This window comes from Triticum urartu, chromosome 1 (genome assembly GCF_003073215.2).
Source record: "Triticum urartu cultivar G1812 chromosome 1, Tu2.1, whole genome shotgun sequence".
NCBI classification, from domain to species: Eukaryota; Viridiplantae; Streptophyta; class Magnoliopsida; order Poales; family Poaceae; genus Triticum; species Triticum urartu.
The window spans coordinates 60,760,581-60,779,847 of NC_053022.1; the positions used below are offsets into that span (position 1 = coordinate 60,760,581).

The 19,267-nt window shown below is 42.3% G+C and overlaps 2 protein-coding genes and 1 pseudogene across 2 annotated transcripts; 2 read left to right on the forward strand and 1 right to left on the reverse strand.

Annotated features, from left to right (window-relative positions):
* Window positions 1-1,455: 1,455 nt before the first annotated feature.
* Window positions 1,456-2,841, forward strand: LOC125532708 (annotated as a pseudogene).
* A 3,123-nt stretch (window positions 2,842-5,964) lies between these two features.
* On the forward strand, window positions 5,965-7,206 carry LOC125506758. The gene is made up of 2 exons (XM_048671498.1): window positions 5,965-6,345; window positions 6,455-7,206. The coding sequence occupies exons 1-2, from the start codon at window positions 6,028-6,030 to the stop codon at window positions 6,824-6,826; spliced, it is 690 nt and encodes a 229-aa protein (XP_048527455.1). The 5' UTR covers window positions 5,965-6,027; the 3' UTR covers window positions 6,827-7,206.
* A 5,866-nt stretch (window positions 7,207-13,072) lies between these two features.
* On the reverse strand, window positions 13,073-15,999 carry LOC125547468 (peroxidase 5-like). The gene is made up of 3 exons (XM_048711331.1): window positions 15,655-15,999; window positions 14,134-14,458; window positions 13,073-13,792 (listed from the first exon to the last, which is right to left on the reverse strand). The coding sequence occupies exons 1-3, from the start codon at window positions 15,901-15,903 to the stop codon at window positions 13,335-13,337; spliced, it is 1,032 nt and encodes a 343-aa protein (XP_048567288.1). The 5' UTR covers window positions 15,904-15,999; the 3' UTR covers window positions 13,073-13,334.
* Window positions 16,000-19,267: the final 3,268 nt, after the last annotated feature.

The window sequence follows — 19,267 nt, forward strand, 5'->3', positions numbered from 1 at the left end:
GGTGTGTTTGTTGAGACCGATGAATTGTGGGTTTATGATCAAGTCTATCTATGAATAATATTTGAATCTTCTCTGGATTCTTTTATGTATGATTGGTTATCTTTGCAAGTCTCTTCGAATTATCAGTTTGGTTTGGCCTACTAGATTGATCTTTCTTGCAATGAGAGAAGTGCTTAGCTTTGGGTTCAATCTTGCGGTGTCCTTTCCCGGTGACAGTAAGGGCAGCAAGGCACGTATTGTATTGTTGCCATCGAGGATAACAAGATGGGATTTTCTTCATATTGCATGAGTCTATCCCTCTACATCATGTCATCTTGCTTAAGGCGTTACTCTGTTTTTAACTTAATACTCTAGATGCATGCTGGATAGCAGTCGATGAGTGGAGTAATAGTAGTAGATGTAGGCAGGAGTCGGTCTACTTGTCTCGGACGTGATGCCTATATACATAATCATACCTAGATATTCTCATAACTATACTCAATTCTGTCAATTGCTCAACAGTAATTTGTTCACCCACCGTAGAATACTTATGCTCTCGAGAGAAGCCACTAGTGAAACCTATGGCCCCCGGGTCTATTTTATCATATCAATCTCCTACTACTTAGTTATTTACTTTGCCTTTATTTTACTTTGCATCTTTATCATAAAAATACCAAAAATATTATCTTATCATATCTATCAGATCTCACTCTCGTAAGTGGCCCTATAGGGATTGACAACCCCTATTTACGTTGGTCGTGAGGATTTATTTGTTTTGTGCAGGTGCGAGGGACTCGCGCGTAGCCTCCTACTGGATTGATACCTTGGTTCTCAAAAAACTGAGGGAAATATTTACGCTACTTTGCTGCATCATCCCTTCCTCTTCGGGAAAAACCAACGCAGTGCTAAAAGAGGTAGCAGTCACCGAGCTGAACGTCTGCAGATCACGGAGGTGTCGTACCTTCGGTGCTAGGATCGGTCGGATTGTGAAGGCGTACGACTACATCAACCGCGTTGTCATAACCCTTCCGCTTACGGTCTACAAGGGTACATGGACAACACTCTCGCGTCTCGTTGCTATGCATCACCTAGATGGATCTTGCGTGTGCGTAATTTTTTTTTTAAAATTATTGCGTTCCTCAACAAATTACTCTCTAGCATGACTCTAATATCATCATCTTTATATCTCAAAACAAATGCATGGAATCAAATTTCTCATATATTCAATGCTCTTTATATGAAAGTTTTTGTTATATCCCTCTTGGATGCCCATCATATTAGGACTAAATTCATAACCTAAGCAAATTACTATGTTGTTTAAAGACTCTCAAAATAATATAAGTGAAGCATGAGAGTTCAACAATTTTTATAAAGTAAAGCTGTCGCCGTGCTTTAATAAAATATAAGTGAAGCACAAGAACAAACTGCCTAGCTCAAAAGATATAAGCAAAGCACATAGAATATTTTAATAAATTGATGATTAAAACGTGTCCTTCTCAAGGTGTGTACAGCAAGGCGTACGACGCCGCATCCGACGACTACCGCAACGTTTCCGGCATCTAGACGCACGTCCCCTTCTTCGGCTCCACCCAAGGCTTTCACCACCCAGACCCAGACCGGAGGAACTTCTCCTACACGGACAAGCTCCTAGAGAGGCTCGAGGGGGTCGGGTACCGCGACGGCGAGACCATGTTCCGTGCGCCCTACGACTTCCGATACGCCGTCGCGCCGGCGGGACACCCATCGAGAACCGGCACCGCGTTCTTCACGAACCTCAAGAGCCTGGTGGAGAGGGCGAGCCAGCTCAACGGCGACCGCCCGGCGATTATCGTCACCCACAGCTACGGTGGCACGCTGGCGCACCAGTTCCTGATCCAGCAGCTCCTGGCGTGGCGCCGGCGGTTCGTGAGGCACTTCATCCCCGTCGCCGCTCCGTGGGGCAGGCTCGTGCTGGGCATGCAGGCCCTCATCTCAGGTAACAACCTCGCCCTCCCCTTCGTCGACCCCGAGGCCCTGCAGAAAGAGTACCGCAGCCTGCAGAGCAGCCTGTGGCCGCTACCCAGTGCGAAGGTGTTCGGGGCCGCGCAGCCGCTGGTGAGCACCAAGCGTCGGAACTACTCAGCCGGCGACGTGGTGGACTTCCTCGTCAACATTGGGTTCGGGGAAGGCGTCGGGCCATACGAGTCGCGTGTGCTGCCGCTGTTCAAGGAGTTGCCGACCTCTCCGATGGTGCCGGTGACCTACGTCGTGGGGGTCGGGGTGGCGACGCCTGAGAGGATGGTGTACCTGGGGGACGATTTCGAGGCAACGCCCGGCGTGGACGTTGGGGACGGCGACGGCCTGGTCAACCTGGCGAGCCTGGTCGCCGTGGAGCCGGAGTGGAGGCGTCGTGGTCCTTATTTTAGGATGGTCAAGGTGGCCAACGTGAATCACACGGCCATTCTGGTTGATGATCGCGCGCTTGGGATTGTCCTGAGAGAAATTGGACGAGCTAATTAGTCCAACAAACTTTTATATTATTATTATTCTGTTTGACGCCGGTAATAAGAGCCCGTTCGGCACTCGACCAGCTCTGCAAAGTAGAAAGATCTGTAGAGTACCGATTCATCCGCTCGGTAATTTTTAACTGCGGTTCCGGCAGCTCCGCGAGCGGAGTCGAGGAGCAGAGGGCCTCCGAACAGGCCTTAAGTAGAGTACTTACCTGGTGCTCTTATCTTGGCCTCTACCAATGCGCCCCACAACGATTACCAGCTGGCCCTTTGACACGGTTTGGATGATGTAGGTGTGATGAACTGTAATGTGATGACCTCTGTAATTCTTTATTTACAATGAATCATTGCTATTCATAATCAAGTTTTCCTATAAGAGCATATATAATGGTGACATATGGATATAGATGACTCATGACAAATAGTTTCAGGTAACTATAATGATTTTTTCTTCTCAATGCAAGCTATTACTAGTGGACATCATTAAAGAATATAAAGTAGATTCTCACCACATGCATGCCTACTCTTCACTTCAACTTTTCCAACTTTATGCACCAGACCACACTTTTTCTCTTCAAGCACCCGCCTCCTGCAGAGGATCCCGCTTCCCTATTCGAATCTACTTTTTCTGACATCCGATCCTACATGATATGTGAGGCATCACCCTAGGCTATGCATTGGCCATGCCCTCGGGCAAGCAAGTGGTAGTTTATCCTCATTTGCTTTGACAGGGGAGAAGATTAGCATTTAAATGGAGCGAATGCTCTTACCGAATTGACATAAGCCGAAAACTATAAGAAGAAATGCCAGAGCACGCAGGTGAATATCTCGTGCTCCCATGCTCCAACAACAAAAAAAATTCAAATTTCTAGTTTAAAAAATAAAAAATGAAGATATTCACAAGATAAATGCATACGACGTCTATATTTTTAACTCCAAACCTAAAATACATAAAAGATTTAAAACGACAATTTTAACATGAATAGTGTCACAAGAAGACAAAAGCTAAATATACTGTTCACATTGTATCTCTATGCGTAGTTTGAGTTTGAAGTTGAAATTTTAGGAGTTGTATATTTTGTGAACATCCACGATTTCTTTTAGAAGCTTTTGATACTTCAAAATTTAAGTTTTATGACATTGAAACATGGTAGCACCTAAGTCATGGAAGCGCCAGATATTCTCCCGAGGTGTTGCCACCCCCATCATCTTGAGGAACCGGTCACATATTGTGTGTTTGGTTCATAGCCACACATTGTCAAACTTTGGTGCAAGTGTGGCAGCTGCTTATGGCTACTGTTTATTTTACTGCCACAATGGTGGCATGCCACACTTGTGGCGACTAAGTTTTTCACCATATATTTCGTGGCATGCCACGACTTAGTAAGAAAAGTGTGGTTGATAAATTTGGATGATGTGGGTGTCATGACCTCTGTAATTCTTTATTAACAATGTATCATTGCGTATTCGCGTTTAAACGGAGCCGATGCTCTTACCGAGTTGACATAAGCCGGAAACTGTAGGTGACAGAACAGAAATGTCAGAGGTGTTGTGGGTGAATATCTCGTGCTCCCAAGACTTTGATGCTATCATGTTTCAACGGAAATAAAACTCAAATTTGCAGGTTCAATTTTTTTTAAAAAAAACTACAGATGTTCACAAGATAAATGTATACAACGTCTATTTTTTTAAACTCCAAACCTATAATACATAATAATATTTTTAAAATAAGATTTCAACATGAATAATGTCGTAAGAAGAAAAAAGCTATTTTTTACTATTCACAATGAAATTTGTCTTTTTTGTATCTCTGTGTATTTCAAATTTGAAGTTCCAATTTTTAGGGTTTGTAAACACCTATTTTGTGAACACCCATGATTTTCTTTAGAAGTTTTTGATACTTCAAATTTGGCATCGAAGCATGGTAGCACCTAAGCTTTGGGACCACCCGATATTCTCCCGAGCTGTTGCTACTCCATCATCTTGAGGAACCGGTGACATATTGCGTGTTTGGTTCATAGGCACACATGGTCAAATGTTGGCACACAAGTGTGACAGCTGCTTAAGGCTGTTGTTTGTTTCACTGCCACAGTGGTGGCATGCCACACTTACTTAGGAGTATGTCCCACATATCATACACACATGCTTTTGCCAAATCAAGTCACACTTGTGGCGACTAATTTGTTCACCACATTTTTTGTGGCATGCCACAAGTTAGTAGCAAAAGTGTGGTTAAGGGCATGTTTGGTCCATAGTCAAAATGTGTGACTATGGAAGTAGTAGCTCAACATTCTAGCGGTAGTGGTTGTTCGGTGGTTCGGGACCTCGATATAATTATTATTATGGTTGAAGTGCTTTGTAATCTCAATGAATTTTTATAATAGATACGAGTCTTTGAAAAAATGTCATTTCGTAGTAACCATTGTACTTTGTTTGATGTTAGTTTGTGAAATATTACTTCGAACAATATGTGACCACCAATGTGAATGTCCACCCAAGTTTTCACCCCAAGCCTTTGACAACTAGCTGTATCCTGAATACGTGACACTACAGATGCCCCCTACTTTTTCTTGTTTCTTATACGTGACACTATATGTCTATATATCACAAGTTCACAACCAATGTGAATGTGCACCAGAGTTCAGATCAAAGATGCTGCATGTTCACTTCACTAAAGTCCTTTGACACCCGGCTGTGTCCTGATGAGTACCTGACACTATAAGGACATGTACAATGGAGGCAGCACTTAGCTGCTGCTCCAGCTCTTAAACTAAGCAAAAGTAAATGAAACTATTGTTTGTGAATTTTTTCATCCAACCGAGGCTGCACTCCAGTGGACCCCATCTTGCAACATCTCTCCTTTTACATGCATGCCATTTTCTTCTTCTCTCTCTGTCTCTCTCCTCGCATCACGGTTGCCTCTGCTTTTCTCCTTTTGCTTAACTCTCACAGCCGAAGAGACTGGATCTTCTATAGGCTACACCTTCACCTGCGAGGCTATATCTTTTTATCCGAAGCTAGCTCCGAACCTAGCTGAACCTGCGGGGCATCCGTTTGAAGCTACCCATTGGCCATGCTCTAAAGATGCCCCTACCCCAAGCATGGAGAGAGCCTTTTAGAGCATGGCCAACGGGCCACGCTGGACTAGTGCCTCAGACTCCACATCGGCCTAGATTCCCTGGATTAGAAAAAGGCTACCGCTTGTAGAGAGAGAGAGGGGATCTTGCAGAGGAACCGGTCTCCTCGATGAAAAGCCGCTGGCCAAGGTGAAAAAGAAAGGAGGTAAAGAGAGGATGTGGGACAGGAAAGGTTGAATGTGGACCCAACAAAGAAAAAGGGATGCGTGCTGCTTCCATTGTGGAATGACCATGGCTTTATCTATGTGGAGTATGGAGCAGCTATAAGGTGATGTTACCCTTGTACATGCCCTTACTCCATGCAGTTTTTGTTGAGGAGGACGAGGGTACATTTGTGGTCTCCTTTTGCCCCTGCCGCCAACGTGCCAGCCCAGCTCTTTTTCCCTTCCGGAGCAGGCACCACCAACTCAAAAGCTGACACCATGCCCGTCCCCAAAGCCGCTGCCCAACACAAAGTGTACCCCCGGCTCGCAACTCCGCAAAAACAGAGAGGCACTCGCGCCGGTCGGTTGCTCCGGCGAGATAGATCATCTTACCCCGCCATGGCCGAGGAGGCGCAGGCGCTGGGGCTGGCTCTGGGTCTGGGAGCGGAAAGCTCGCCGGGGACGACGACGGTCGAGGTGACTCGCGCGGGGGCGTCCAGGCGGCGCAGGTCACCCCGTCTGGAGCGCGCGCGCCGGCAGACCATGTCCGTGCTCTTCGACGAGCTGGGCGCGCTGCTCCCCGACCTCCCCCATCGGGTTCGTTCTCTTGTCCGCTCGTTCCCGTTCTTGGCGACTGTTCTTTTTGTTTCTCCGGCGTTTGTGTCTGCCGATCGAGGCATCTAGCTCATGCCCGTGCACGGCGCAGGCGTGCAGGGCGGACGTCGTCGACGGGGCCATCGCGTACGTCAGGGCGCTGGAGGACACGGCCGCCGAGCTCGAGGCGCACAGGGCGATGTCTGCCGGGCGGAGCCGCCGCGCACGCGGCGGCAGCGCCGAGGTGGTCGCGGCCGGGGAGACGTCGTGCTTCGCCGTCCGGCTGCGCGCGGCCAGGCCGGGCGCGCTCACGCGCGTGCTCCAGGTGTTCCAGCGGCACCGCGTGCCCGTCCTGGCGGCCACCGTCTCGCGAAACGGCGGGGAGGCTGCGGTCACGGTCACCACGGCCGTGGTGGCACCGGCGGTCGCGGGGAAGATCGAGGCAGATATCATTAGCAGCAGCATGAGTGACGAGTCGTACTGAATGATCGATCAGCTATGTCCTCTTGGATTCTCGTACTATTATCGTTCGGTCGGTGGATGCATCTCTCCTCGAATTTTAACGCGTACCTTCAGCACTCAGAAAACTGTTCCGTATGCCACTATGCTGTACAGATCTGTTAATTCCCATTTACATTAGATTTAGCTATGGCTCATCCAAGTTATCTATCGCACGATCAGGTTCTCTAAATTTCGTGCAAATACGTGATCCCTGCGTTGGGCATGGAGCCTGTTGTCCCCGTGTGCTATGTAGGCTACGTTTTCTCTTCATTCAAGTCAGAATTGGAAGAATCAACATCTGTGCGCTAGATGGCGCAGCCCACTTTCAGTGTAACCACAGTTTGTGGGAACCGGGGTTTTTCTGTTTTTTTCTGCTTCTTTTTTTCTCTATTTTTTTGTAATGTTCAGAAAATTTGGTGATTCAAATAAAATGTTCATTATTTTAAAAAATGTTTGCCACTTTAAAATAAATCACTCTTTTAAAAGAATTGGAGTTTAAAAAATGCCCTGTTTTAAAACCAATTGTTCACGGATCCAAAAACTATTCCCCCCAGGTTTTATTTGGTATTTCAAAAAATGTTCATGTTTTCCAAGAAATATTCGTGCTTCAAAAATAGTGTTCATGTTTTTCAAAACATGTTTGAAATTTCCAAAAATTGTTTGACATTATAAAAACTATTTGGGATACAAAAAATTGTTTGAAATTCCAAAAATAATTCACATTTTTAAAAGATGTTGGAATTAAAAAAACTTTTTCAAAAAATTCAACATTTTAGAATTCTTCACAATTTTCAAGAAATGCTAATGTGCTTCCATCAGTTCCAGTAGGAGGTAGCCAGTTCGATTCCTGGCAAGCTGGAGACTTTTTGCGAGTTTTATGTTGTGCGCCTTCAAGGGTCCGTCCAGCTGCGTGCACTACTGTACGTCACACTCTTCCCGTGTTTGCAGTGACTATATCTCGCTTATAGCAAGACGGAAGGAGCTCTCACCTTAACCATCTATAGAAACGGGCGGAGATCCCAGGATTCGGTCCTATGTCTCCTTGATTATGGGCACGTTGCTAGACATTGGGTAAGCGTCGGGGTTCGTCGTGAATACTAGGGCACAACCTAATTGAGGGGACAAGAGCTGGTTTCCATTGTTTTTTCCAGCTTTCTTTGTTGTTTGTTTATCTTTATTTTTTCATCGGTTTTCTTTGTTTCTTTCTCCATTTTAATTTCGTTTCTTCCTTTTTCTTTATTTTTCTTCAATTTACCTAATTTATTTTCTTGCTTTCATTGGTTGTTTTTCTTTTATTTATTTTTTCTTTGTTTTACTTCGGTTTTGTATGTTGTTTTCTCATTTTTCATAGATTTTTTTTGTTTTCTCTCTGGTTTCACAGGTTTTCTATACACAATTTTGGCGTATATATCTAATAATTTTTTTACTACATTTAACATTTTTCAAATTCTTGATTAGCATTCATCAAATACCAGATTAATATTTTCTGAATAGATGGTAAAAAAAATTCTATACACATTTAACATTTTTTTCCAAATGCTTGATTAATATTTTTCGAATACAATTTTATCATTTTCTGAAACCACGGTCAACGTTTTATATATACACATTAAAAAACTTTCGAATACAAGTTACTATTTTTTAATACATAGTAAACATTTTTTCTATACACATTTAACATTTTTCAAATACAAGTTCAATATTTTTTATATACACATTTAATATTTTTAAATAAAAGTGAAATATTTTTTGAATACATGATGAGCATTTTTTCAAATGTTTGGAATAAAATTTTAAAATACATGACCAACTTTTTCACACAAATTTCATATTTATCTGTATGCATTTATCATATACATGACAAAGATTTTCTCTATACATATTTAAAATTTTGGAATGCTTGCTCAATTTTTTTTAATGTTTTACTTAAATTGACTTTTGGTATATAAACCTAATACATTTTTTAAATACTTTGAATTTTTTTCAAATTATTGATTAACATTCTTCAAATACGAAATTAAGATTTTCTGAATACATGGTCGATATATTTTGTGTACACATTTAACATTTTTCCCAAATGCTTGATTAATATTTTTTAATACAAGTCTAACATTTTTTTAAAGCATGGTCAACATTTTTTATATACATGTTACATTTTTCAAATATAAGTTTAACCTTTTTTGAATACACGGTCAACATTTTTTGAATACAAATTTAACATTATCTAAATACAAGCTCAACATTTTTTGAATACGTTGTCAACATTTTTTGTTTACACATTTAACATTTTTAAAATACAAGTTTAATATTTGTTAATACATTGTCAACATTTGTTGTCAAATGTGTGGATTATATTTTTTGAAATATATGATCAACTTTTTTCACACAAATTGTATATTTTATGTATACATTTCTCATATACATAAGAAAGATTTTCACTATACGTATTTAAAATTTTGAAAAGCTTGTTCAACCGTTTTTTCAATATTTTGTGTAAATTGTATTTTGGTGTATTTATCTAATACAATTTTCATTTTCTTGATTAACATTTTTAAATACCAGGTTAACGTTTTTGAATCATCGTCAATATTGTTTGTTGTCATTAAACATTTTTTCCAAATGCTTGATTAATATTTTTTGAATACTAGTCTAACATTTTTTGAAAGCATGGTCAACATTTTTTATATACACATTAACATTTTTCAAATATAACTTTAAGATTTTTTGAATAGATGGTCAGCATTTTTTAACTACAAATTTAACATTTTTCAAATACAAGCTCAACATTTCTTAATACAAGGTCAACCTTTTTTTGTTCACACATTTAACATTTTTAATATAAAAGTTTAACATTTTTAATATAAAAGTTTAACTTTTTTGAATAAATGGTCAACATTTGTTTTCAATTTTTTTATTTTTTAAAAATACATGAGCAACTTTTTATTACACAATGTATATGCTTTTGTGTACATTTCTCACATACATGAAACATATTTTCTCTATACATATTTTAACATTTTTCAAATGCTTGGTCAATATTTTTTTAATGTTTTATCTAAAGTGTTTTTTGTCATATATTTACTTATAATATTTGGAACCATAAAAAATATGAAATTTAAGCAAAAAAACAAAACGAAAAACATGTAACTTTTTCTTGAGAAAAAAGTGATGTTGTGTCCTCCCTTGCACATGAGCCGGGCCATGTCGCTCTCGCCTTCAGTGAGGCTTCCCTACGTCTTGCTCTAAGCGAGACATAGGGGCGCCCACCCGCGTCTAACAAGTCACTAATTTTTCATCCAGCCATTTTGGCCGTGGGCTTATCCATCTGTGCGTTGATCCATTACATTTGTTCATTCCTTCCTTGTTTTTTGCTTTTTTATATGTTTGTGTCTCCATGGTCACGCGGTGGTTTTGAGGTGCTATCTTTCTCTCGTTTTTATGGTGATTTTTGTACTGATTGTTTTCTACTCCCTTCGATCCATATTAATTGTCGCATATTTTGTGCAACTTTGTACTTAAACTATGACAATTAATATGGCTCGGAAGGAGTATCTTTTTCTTTTTTGTTATTTTCATTCTCATATTTTTCCTCTTTTTCATTTTCTTTTCTTCCCCATTTTTAATCCATAGTATTTTTAGTACATGAAAACTTTTTGAAGTGTGTGAACACTTTTTAGAATTCATGAGTTTTTTAAAATAACATCTTCTCAAGTTATGTTTTTTTTTCAAATTCATCATGATGATTTTTTATATTTGAGTTTTCTAAATTCATGAACTTATAAAGAATTTGTAAACTTTATTTTGCAAATCTTGTGTGACTAGTTGAATATTCACCACTACACTTGCAACTGCAAGTGTGGTAAATCGACTGCAACAGTATGGCCCTCAACACGACTCACGAGTGCAACTCGTCATGTAAGGGGTTGCTTGTGAGTTGTATGCCCACCACTAGACTTGCAACTGTATGGCCCCAATGTGACTGCAACGAGGGGCAGGTCGTTGATCAGTTGCATGTCCATAGTTTCAAAAAATTGTTCATGATTTTTTTTCATTTTTGGTTGATGAACTTTTTCATAAATAGTGAACTATCTTTAAATTCATGTTTTTTTAGATTCATAAACATTTTTAAAATTAACAATCCTTTTTTCAAATTTGCTTTGTTCTTAGAATTCACTAACATTTTCTTTGAATTCACAAACATATTTTTATTTCATCACTATTTTTTAGTTTTGTGAAACTTTTTAAGAATCGTTGAAGATTTTTTACTTCACCCAAAAATTCAAAATTAAGAAAAAAGATGAGAAACTCCTTGGCGAGCAAGCACATGTGTGTCTATTGTGCAGACATGAAGTCTAGATTGGAACTGCTCTAAAAAGGCCAAATTTGTTCATGTTTTTCTCACCATCCGTGTGTTGCCCCTAAGGAAATTTGTTACGGAACAACCTAACAACTAAAATAAAAGAAAAGCCCATGAGCCTGGATTTATGGGACAAAGAAAAATTGCAAACAATCAAAGGCTCAACCTTCAAGCACGACTTGCTTTTGTTCAAAAAAACATGACATCCCACCCAAGAGCCTGGCCCTAGTGTCCTCATGATCGTGAGAATGTCGTACCCCCAAAACATTGGGGACCTGGAAAAAAGGCCAGGGAGATAAGAGAAAAGGGACCATAACATCTCACCTTTTAGACAAAACTTGATTAAGTCTTATCTACCCCTAAAAAAACTAAGTCTTATCTAGATGTGCCATAGAAAGATCCTTTTCTTTATTATGACTCTACATGATCTTCCATATGAGATTATTTGACGATTCTCGTGCTCTATGAAGCTTCTGTCCTTGTCCCCAAGCTGATGTGTCCACTCACCATGGTATGCCGACCTTACCGAGAACAAGACGTTTTTTGTGAACCTTCAAGCTACAAAATCCTTCAATTTGTGCGTTGACAGTGGGATCACGCAAGAGGTCTTCGTCCCACAAGTCTATTGTTGGGTAAGTCAGAAACCTTTTTCCCAACAACTAAGTTTTTTTTAGTCGTAGCCAAGCTCTTCTTGGGAGTGATAATTCGTGTTGTGGGGTAATCCGGAATCCATTTATCATCCCATATATCAATTTGTGTACGGTTTTCCACTCTCCATATGGAACCCCGGTTAAAAGCTTGGATGTCTGCCAGTATGCTTTGTCATGTAAAGGATAATCCACTATTCATCTTACTACCATTTATTTGTCTACCATCTGAATAGTATTTCACTCGTAGTACTCTCCCACACACAAAGTGACTTCAAATCACACATCAACCTTTAGACTTCTTTTGCCAACATTGCCACATTAAAGCAATGAGGATATAGAAAACCCAAACCACTCATATTTTTAGGGATACACTGTTTCCAGCTGGCAAACTAAACCAATATATCTTTTGATTTGTTGGCATCATCCTCCCACCAGAATTGCCATATTTCATTCGTGATTTCTATGGCTTGAATATAGACATTGCATACACCACTATTACTTGTGCCACTGCTTTTAACACCACCTTTTACCTCATGCTCACAAGTCGAGAAGATGTTTAAAACAATCGTAAGCCCAAATATTTATCTAAAACTACGTCTCTAAGGGTATCCAATATAGCAAGCCCAAATATTTATGTAAAATTGCCTTAAGCTTTACCTGCATTGGACATTGGGGAAAGAGCAAAGTGTCGCAAGCAGAGTGGGATGGATGAGTGCATCATTTCTGGAGTTTTCGAGGTATGGATGGTTTTTGGTGACACCTTAACTTCAAAAATGAAACTGAGAGCTTCTCTGGAATTGTTTGCCAGTTGTTTTCTGTAAGACAAAATACTTCACTTGTTTTGTGTAGCCAAGTGTAGTGTGACTTAAAGACAATCATTTTCTCATTAGTTTACTTGTCAATTTTGTGGTCAATCTAACAGAAGGTGGGCGGGCACAATTTGGTCTATCTGAAAGTGGCTAAGATGGAGGGATTTGTCGCTATTGTATTTTTGTTTATTTTTTTCATGCAAATTCTTAAGCATCATTTACCATTGTTCATGATAGCAATAATCCATTGCCCTTCTTCTTGCCTCTTTCTGGTGGCGTGGGTTGAGGAAGGCTCTAGCTTTGCCTTTGGTTGCGATTGTGTTAACTCTGTTTACTTGATCGACCACAGTTCAATAAAACATCCGAATACCTAAAATCTGAACCATTTCATCGAGAAGTTCACAAAGTGATAGTAGTCGAATCAAATGCATAAATAAAAGGGAAATGTACAAACATGACGTAGTAGTACTAGTAGTACATTATTGTTTCTTGTCGAATTCACAACTCAAATCGAATAATATGCTTTCTTGGAAATGTGCTTCCATATTTCACACCACCATATAAAAACGAACCAAAGAAAAATAAGTAACACAATAGAACAATATATATCGTGAATTTCCCCAAGCAGACATACAGAGACAAACGCAGCATTCCAACCAATAGCTCAATCAATTACTAGTTCACCTTGGAGCAGTTCAGCCTGATCTCCCCCTTGCTGCCAGTGAGCACGTCCATCTCGCTGACCTTCACCATCGCGGCGGCGAATCGCTTGGTCCAGTAGTCCGAGGGCTCCCGGGCGTAGAGGTCGACGAGGGCCGCCGTCTCAGGGTCGTCCATGAGCGCCATGTCCGAGTCGAACGCCACCGTGCCGGCCAGCAAGTTCTTGTAGTACTGGTTGTCCATCACGAATGGTGTCACGTCGTCGAGCTGCACCATTGTGGTGTCGTTGTGCGCCGCCGTCGACGGCGGACACTTCTTCTTGAGACGCGCAGCATACGCCGGCGGAATCGCCGGGTCCGTGCCGTATGCACCGTTGTTGTAGTACTTGTACAAACGGTCCGTGAACGATGAGCAGTGTGAGGTGCCGATGGAGTGGGCTCCGGACAGTGTCACCAGCTCCTCGGCCGTAAAACCTGTACATTAAACAAAGGCTGACGTATTTTTCTCAGTGTCACAATATACGCCCGTTAGATATTATATTACAAGGTCTTCACGGTTACACTTTGATCAATGATTTTATATAAATAATATCATGCTTCACTAGAAAGTAAGTATTGTATTATAAGAGCATGTTTCAAGGTAGATGTAGTGTCATGCATTTGTGTTGTATATGTCGGTAATATTTTCTATGTTGATGCCAAAACCAAGAAATGATTGACCTATGCACATTCTAAGAAAGAATATAGTATGTACGCGTAAAGTATGTGGTTGTGCACGACTATTATATGTCTGTATGTACTGATGTGTATGTTACCTTTTGCAGTGAAGTTTTTGATAAGCTGATCATGGCGGAAGTCGGGGTGAGGGACACTAGGGAGAACCTCGTCTTCCTTGGAGACGAGTCCATCACGCCGGCCCGTTGGAATGGCATAGTCGAGCCCGCTAGCAAGGAAGGCTCCATCACGAGCGGAGAGGGCTAGGATGTCGGCACAAGAGACGGTTTGTGGGCAAAGTTTCTCGAGAATCTCCTTGGCGTCACTTATGACCTCAAAACCATCCAAGCTGGGGTTGTTTGGCTTCGAGTCCCTCTCCGCCGTGTTCCCTGGTGTTGACTCGAGTAGCACCGAGGCGTCACAACCCTAAAAACATATACAATATTGCTCTGAGTAAAGTTAAGTACTTACACACGTGCAACTAAAAAATGTACTCTACTCATTTATAAATATAAAGAGCTTTTAAAATGTATCATTCTTACAACATTATTCCTTAATGTGTAGAAACATCATTAAATTGGTTTCATTAGGATGTTATCTGAGTTGCTAGTTTATGTCCAAGCTAATTGTAAAACATTTCTTAATCAAGGTTGCACATTTCTTGTATGTACTGCTATTTTATTTTCAATGCAACTTACGTTTTGCATTTCATTCTGTGTTTTGTGTACTTGTTATTGCATTCATAGTTTATTTATAGAATATGGTTATATTAATATCTTTCTGCGAGACAAAACCTAGAATATAGACGGCAAGTTAACCCCAAAAGTCAATAAACAGCTTAACAAGAAGCCTCCCAAAGATTTTGTAATAAAAATGTTAGAACACTGGATTTTTTTTAATACCACAAGTGGTAGATCTCAGAATTTGCCCTTGGAGGCACCGCACTTCATGCACATAATTCAATTGTCATCATAAACATCATAACTTTTTAAAGGGAAGCTATAAAAATTACAAATCCATTACGTAAGAAACTTATCGAAATTTCAATAACTAAATATAGTGCCCAGTATATTCCAATTAGTCTCTGTACTGTTTGAAAGCTTGACCAAAGTATAAATGTTGATGGTGCAAATATTTGTGACACTTTTCATGATGGTGGAAAAAAAAAAGACCGACCCATGACTAGCATGCTCAAACGGAAGACCTTCAAATTACACACCGTGTTCCTGATCACACAGGAAAAAATGTGGATGAACCCACCTACATCCTCTATATACCCATCCATTTATGCCTCAAGATATCGTGTGCATTATTTTCTTTTTACTTTCGATTTCTCGCAAACAAAATACCAACTTTTCAGGTCAACGAATCATTATATCTACCGTGTGTAAAAATATTTCAGAACTTGTGGTGCGCCATAAATATTGCAAATAATATTATTTTTGCATGGAATGAACTTAGTTAGCTAGCATCATGGATCTCCCCGTGAAAAGGGACGGCACAGATAAAAGGTGCACCTACAGTGGGTTTATTAAGTCCACTCTAAGTGGCAAAAATCGAGTAAAAACTGCCGTGCAAAACATCATGAACTCAAACTTAGTGAACATCAGCGAGCGGCTTACACGGACAAAGCAGTCGTGGAAAAAGAGGCGGATGATGTCGCCGGGGGTGCCGGGCTCCTTCTTGAAGGCCTTGGTGACGACTCGCCGGACGACCTTCTCCGCCTTGGGACACAACTCCTTATAGAACCCTATGGAGAGTCCGGAATCTTTCCACGCCACCACCGCTGGCGACGACGACAACACTAGGAGGAGTATCAGAGCCGTCGTCGCCATGGCAGGCGCCGGCATGAACGTCGATGAACCGCCCATGGTGATTGAGGCCTGACCGACCAACTTACCAGCCGGCCGGGGAGGAGGAATGAAGGAAGGAGAGTAGCTTTGCTGGCTAGTGCTTACTGCCAAGCCACAAACGCCAACATGGCTATATATATAGAAGCAAAAGATCTAAAAGCTTGTAGCGGAAATGTACGTACGTGTAGTGGTATTGCCGCCATTGCCGGAGGAGTGGGTGGCGCGAGCTTGTCGACGACGACGCGGGACACTGATTTAAGGTCTCGCCCTTCGTTTTCGAACAAAACACAAATGAACACGGCATGCACACGCGCCTTGCTTTAGTCTAATCATCAACTGATAGACTGCTCCTAGTGGCTGATTAATTACTCAATCATATGTTCATTTGTCCTGGCCGGTTGGTGATCCATGGCCGTCCTAACTTGCTTTTGTTCCCGTACTGCAGGGGTTTCTCATAGGGTCGAAGTCCATGATAGGAGGTTTAGGAGCATGCGTGATCGCATCAGTTAATGTAATGTACGTCTGCTGATTGAATAGATGGATTGTAATGCAGTGCTCAAGACTCGAGAGAGACTGTTTTCTTGATGAGCCACGTAACTGTGCCTTTTCTATAGTGTCTTTTCTTATGTCCCTTTCTTCTGGTTGGCATATTTCCTGCACCGGGAGCTATAGCTCTCCTTTTCTGACATGCATATTGCGAGCTTATCTTGAATTACGCCGATATATGTACTAGCATTGCAGATCAACTCCATAGGAAACCCTCTTCAAATAAAAGGAAAAAAATTTCAGTAGAGCCTTAAGCGGATGCACGTTTTGCACAAGATGATAACCGCCTTAAGGCCAACACATGCTAAAAAATAAATTCAGCGCATACTAGAAAAAGAACTATTCTGAAGTTGCAGTATACAGAAATCGACCCAGACTTATGAAGTTCTCAATCGAGGGAAAACAGTTCTCAATCGAGGGAAAACTTTGTTTCTGCCACTTTAGCTTTTGTCCACTGTGCTTATGCCACTCTAAAATTTGACATTTCACTTTTGTCACTCTTAGCTTTTGATAATATATCACTTTTGCCATTCCGTGGCAAAAACAAAATATTTGAAGTGACAATTGTAATACATTGTCAAAAGTTAAGAATGGCAAAAGTGAAATAAAACATTATTTTTTTGCCACGGTGCATTTATGATGTATTGTTAAAAGCAAAAACTGATAAAAGTAAAATGCCAAATTTTAGAGTGGCATAAGTAAAATGAGCAAAAACTAAAATGACAAAAACAAAGTTAAGGGAAAAGCCTAGCCGTCATGGGCTGGCGTGGTGTCATTTCTATAGCAAGTGTAGTTCGGATCGTGCAAGCGCAAGTGCTCAATGCAGCTGGTCGAGAGGATTGCCGCCCCGATAGTGATGCGAAGGTTGTTGCGACTCTAAGAGCATCTCTAGCAGACCTTATATCCTGCCGATCCGCAAAACGCTTTTGCAGTTCACGGAAAACGCGTTTTAAGGATCGGTTTTTACTACGGTAGAACAGACCCCTCAAACTTAAACTGTAAAACGGAATATTCACTTATATTCTTTCTTCACATCTTCTTCTTCCTTTCATCCGTGTCCATAGTCAGCTAGCTTGCTTCCGCAAAATCAACGAATAACACACGAAACGGTCAAAAATAGAGCCGCGGGATCCATCCATTAGATCTGCTCGAATCGATCAAGAGCTAGCTAGCTAGCTCTGCTCCAATCCATCCAGGAGCGAGCTAGCTAGCTAGCCTAGCTCGAATCCATCCAGAAGCGAGCTAGCTAGCTAGCACCTCCGTCGCCGTGCGCTGTGGCCGGGGTGGACGACGCGGTCGGCCGGGCGGCATGGACGGACGGGCGTGGTGGCCGGGCGGCCGGGCGAGCTTTATGGCGTTGGTCGGAGTAGAGATTTCTCAACCGCCAACGTTGACTGGTATCTAGGGCTTTGTAAAAGTTGCCTTCAAAACTATAGATACGAGGGTTTCAGCTACGTGTTTATGGGTCTGTTAAATTTTTTTAAAGGTCGGACGATTTTAAAGAATTTGTCCGGATCTTTTTTTTATTAGAATTATAAAAAATGGTTATTTTACGGGTTTGGCCACCTATACGAGGTCTGGTGAAGATGCTATAAGAGCATCTCTAGCAGAGCCCTCAAACCTCCAAACCCTTATAAATAACTGCTTTTTTACAGTTTGCAAGCAAAAAATCGTGTAGACTAGAACCCCTTAACCCTCAAACCCTTAAATTTTTTTAAGGGTCCAACCCTCAAACCCTCTCCCAACCCTGAAAAGTAAGGGTTGAGGAGCAAAACCTACCCCAACCCTCATTTGGCGGTTATCCTCAGGCGGGAGGGAAAAATCCCGCGCCCAGGCTCGCGTCTGCCGCTGCTAGTCTCCCCTGCCGTCGCCGGCCGCCCCGTCGACCTCCCGCGCGCCCGCGCCCGCCCCGTCGACCTCCCGCGCGCCCGCGCCCGCCTCGCCCCCAGCCGCCGGCCTCTCCTCCACCTCCTCCCGGCCGCAGCCGCGCTCGCCCCGGCCCCGGCCGTCGCCATACGTCCCGTCGCCCCGCCGGCTTCTACTCCAGCGCGCCCGCCCGCCGCCTCCGCCTCCCGCCCCCCGGCCTCTCCTCCTCCCACGCCCCTTTGCCTCCGCGCCCTCCGCCTCGACCCGCCGCCACCGCCCTCCGGCCCGTGCCCGCTCCCGCCCCCGCGCCCTCCGCCTCCGTCTCCCACCCCCTGGCCACTGCCCTCCACCCGCGCCCGCCCCGCCCTCCGTCCGTCGTGCACGAGGTGCTCGACGGTATGCCCGCAACGACAACGTCATTCATGGGGAATATTCCGTTATAAGGGTTGGGTTTGAGGGTTCTAATCTTTGCCCCTGTTTTTCAACCCGTAAAAGTGCACAAAAAGACCATTTTTGGACCCTTAAAACGCTAGTAAGGGTTTGAGGGTTCTACTAGACATGCTCTAAGTATGTAGTCGAAACTTTGGCCATAGCCATAGCACAGTCGAGAAGCTAAGGCACCGCCCTTGAACAAGCTCAATCACACGCGGGTCCTTGTGGTCGCTTGGGTGTGAGATATATCATCGAGTCGGTGGACCTTGTCCGCTAATGAGAGTCCATTGTTGTGTGAGGTGCCACACATGGCTGTCATTTTTTTATAAAGGACATTTCATTCAATTGATATATCGAGATTATACAACCGTATCGAAAGAATGCCCGATCTTCGCATAGCGCGATGCACATAGCCAACAAATTCAACATAACCAAAAATAAACATAGTTTTATAGCAAAAATAAATCAGTGCAGCCTAAGGTATGGCATATCCTATACGGAGATTAGAGCATCTCCAGCCGCGCCCCCAACAGGCCCC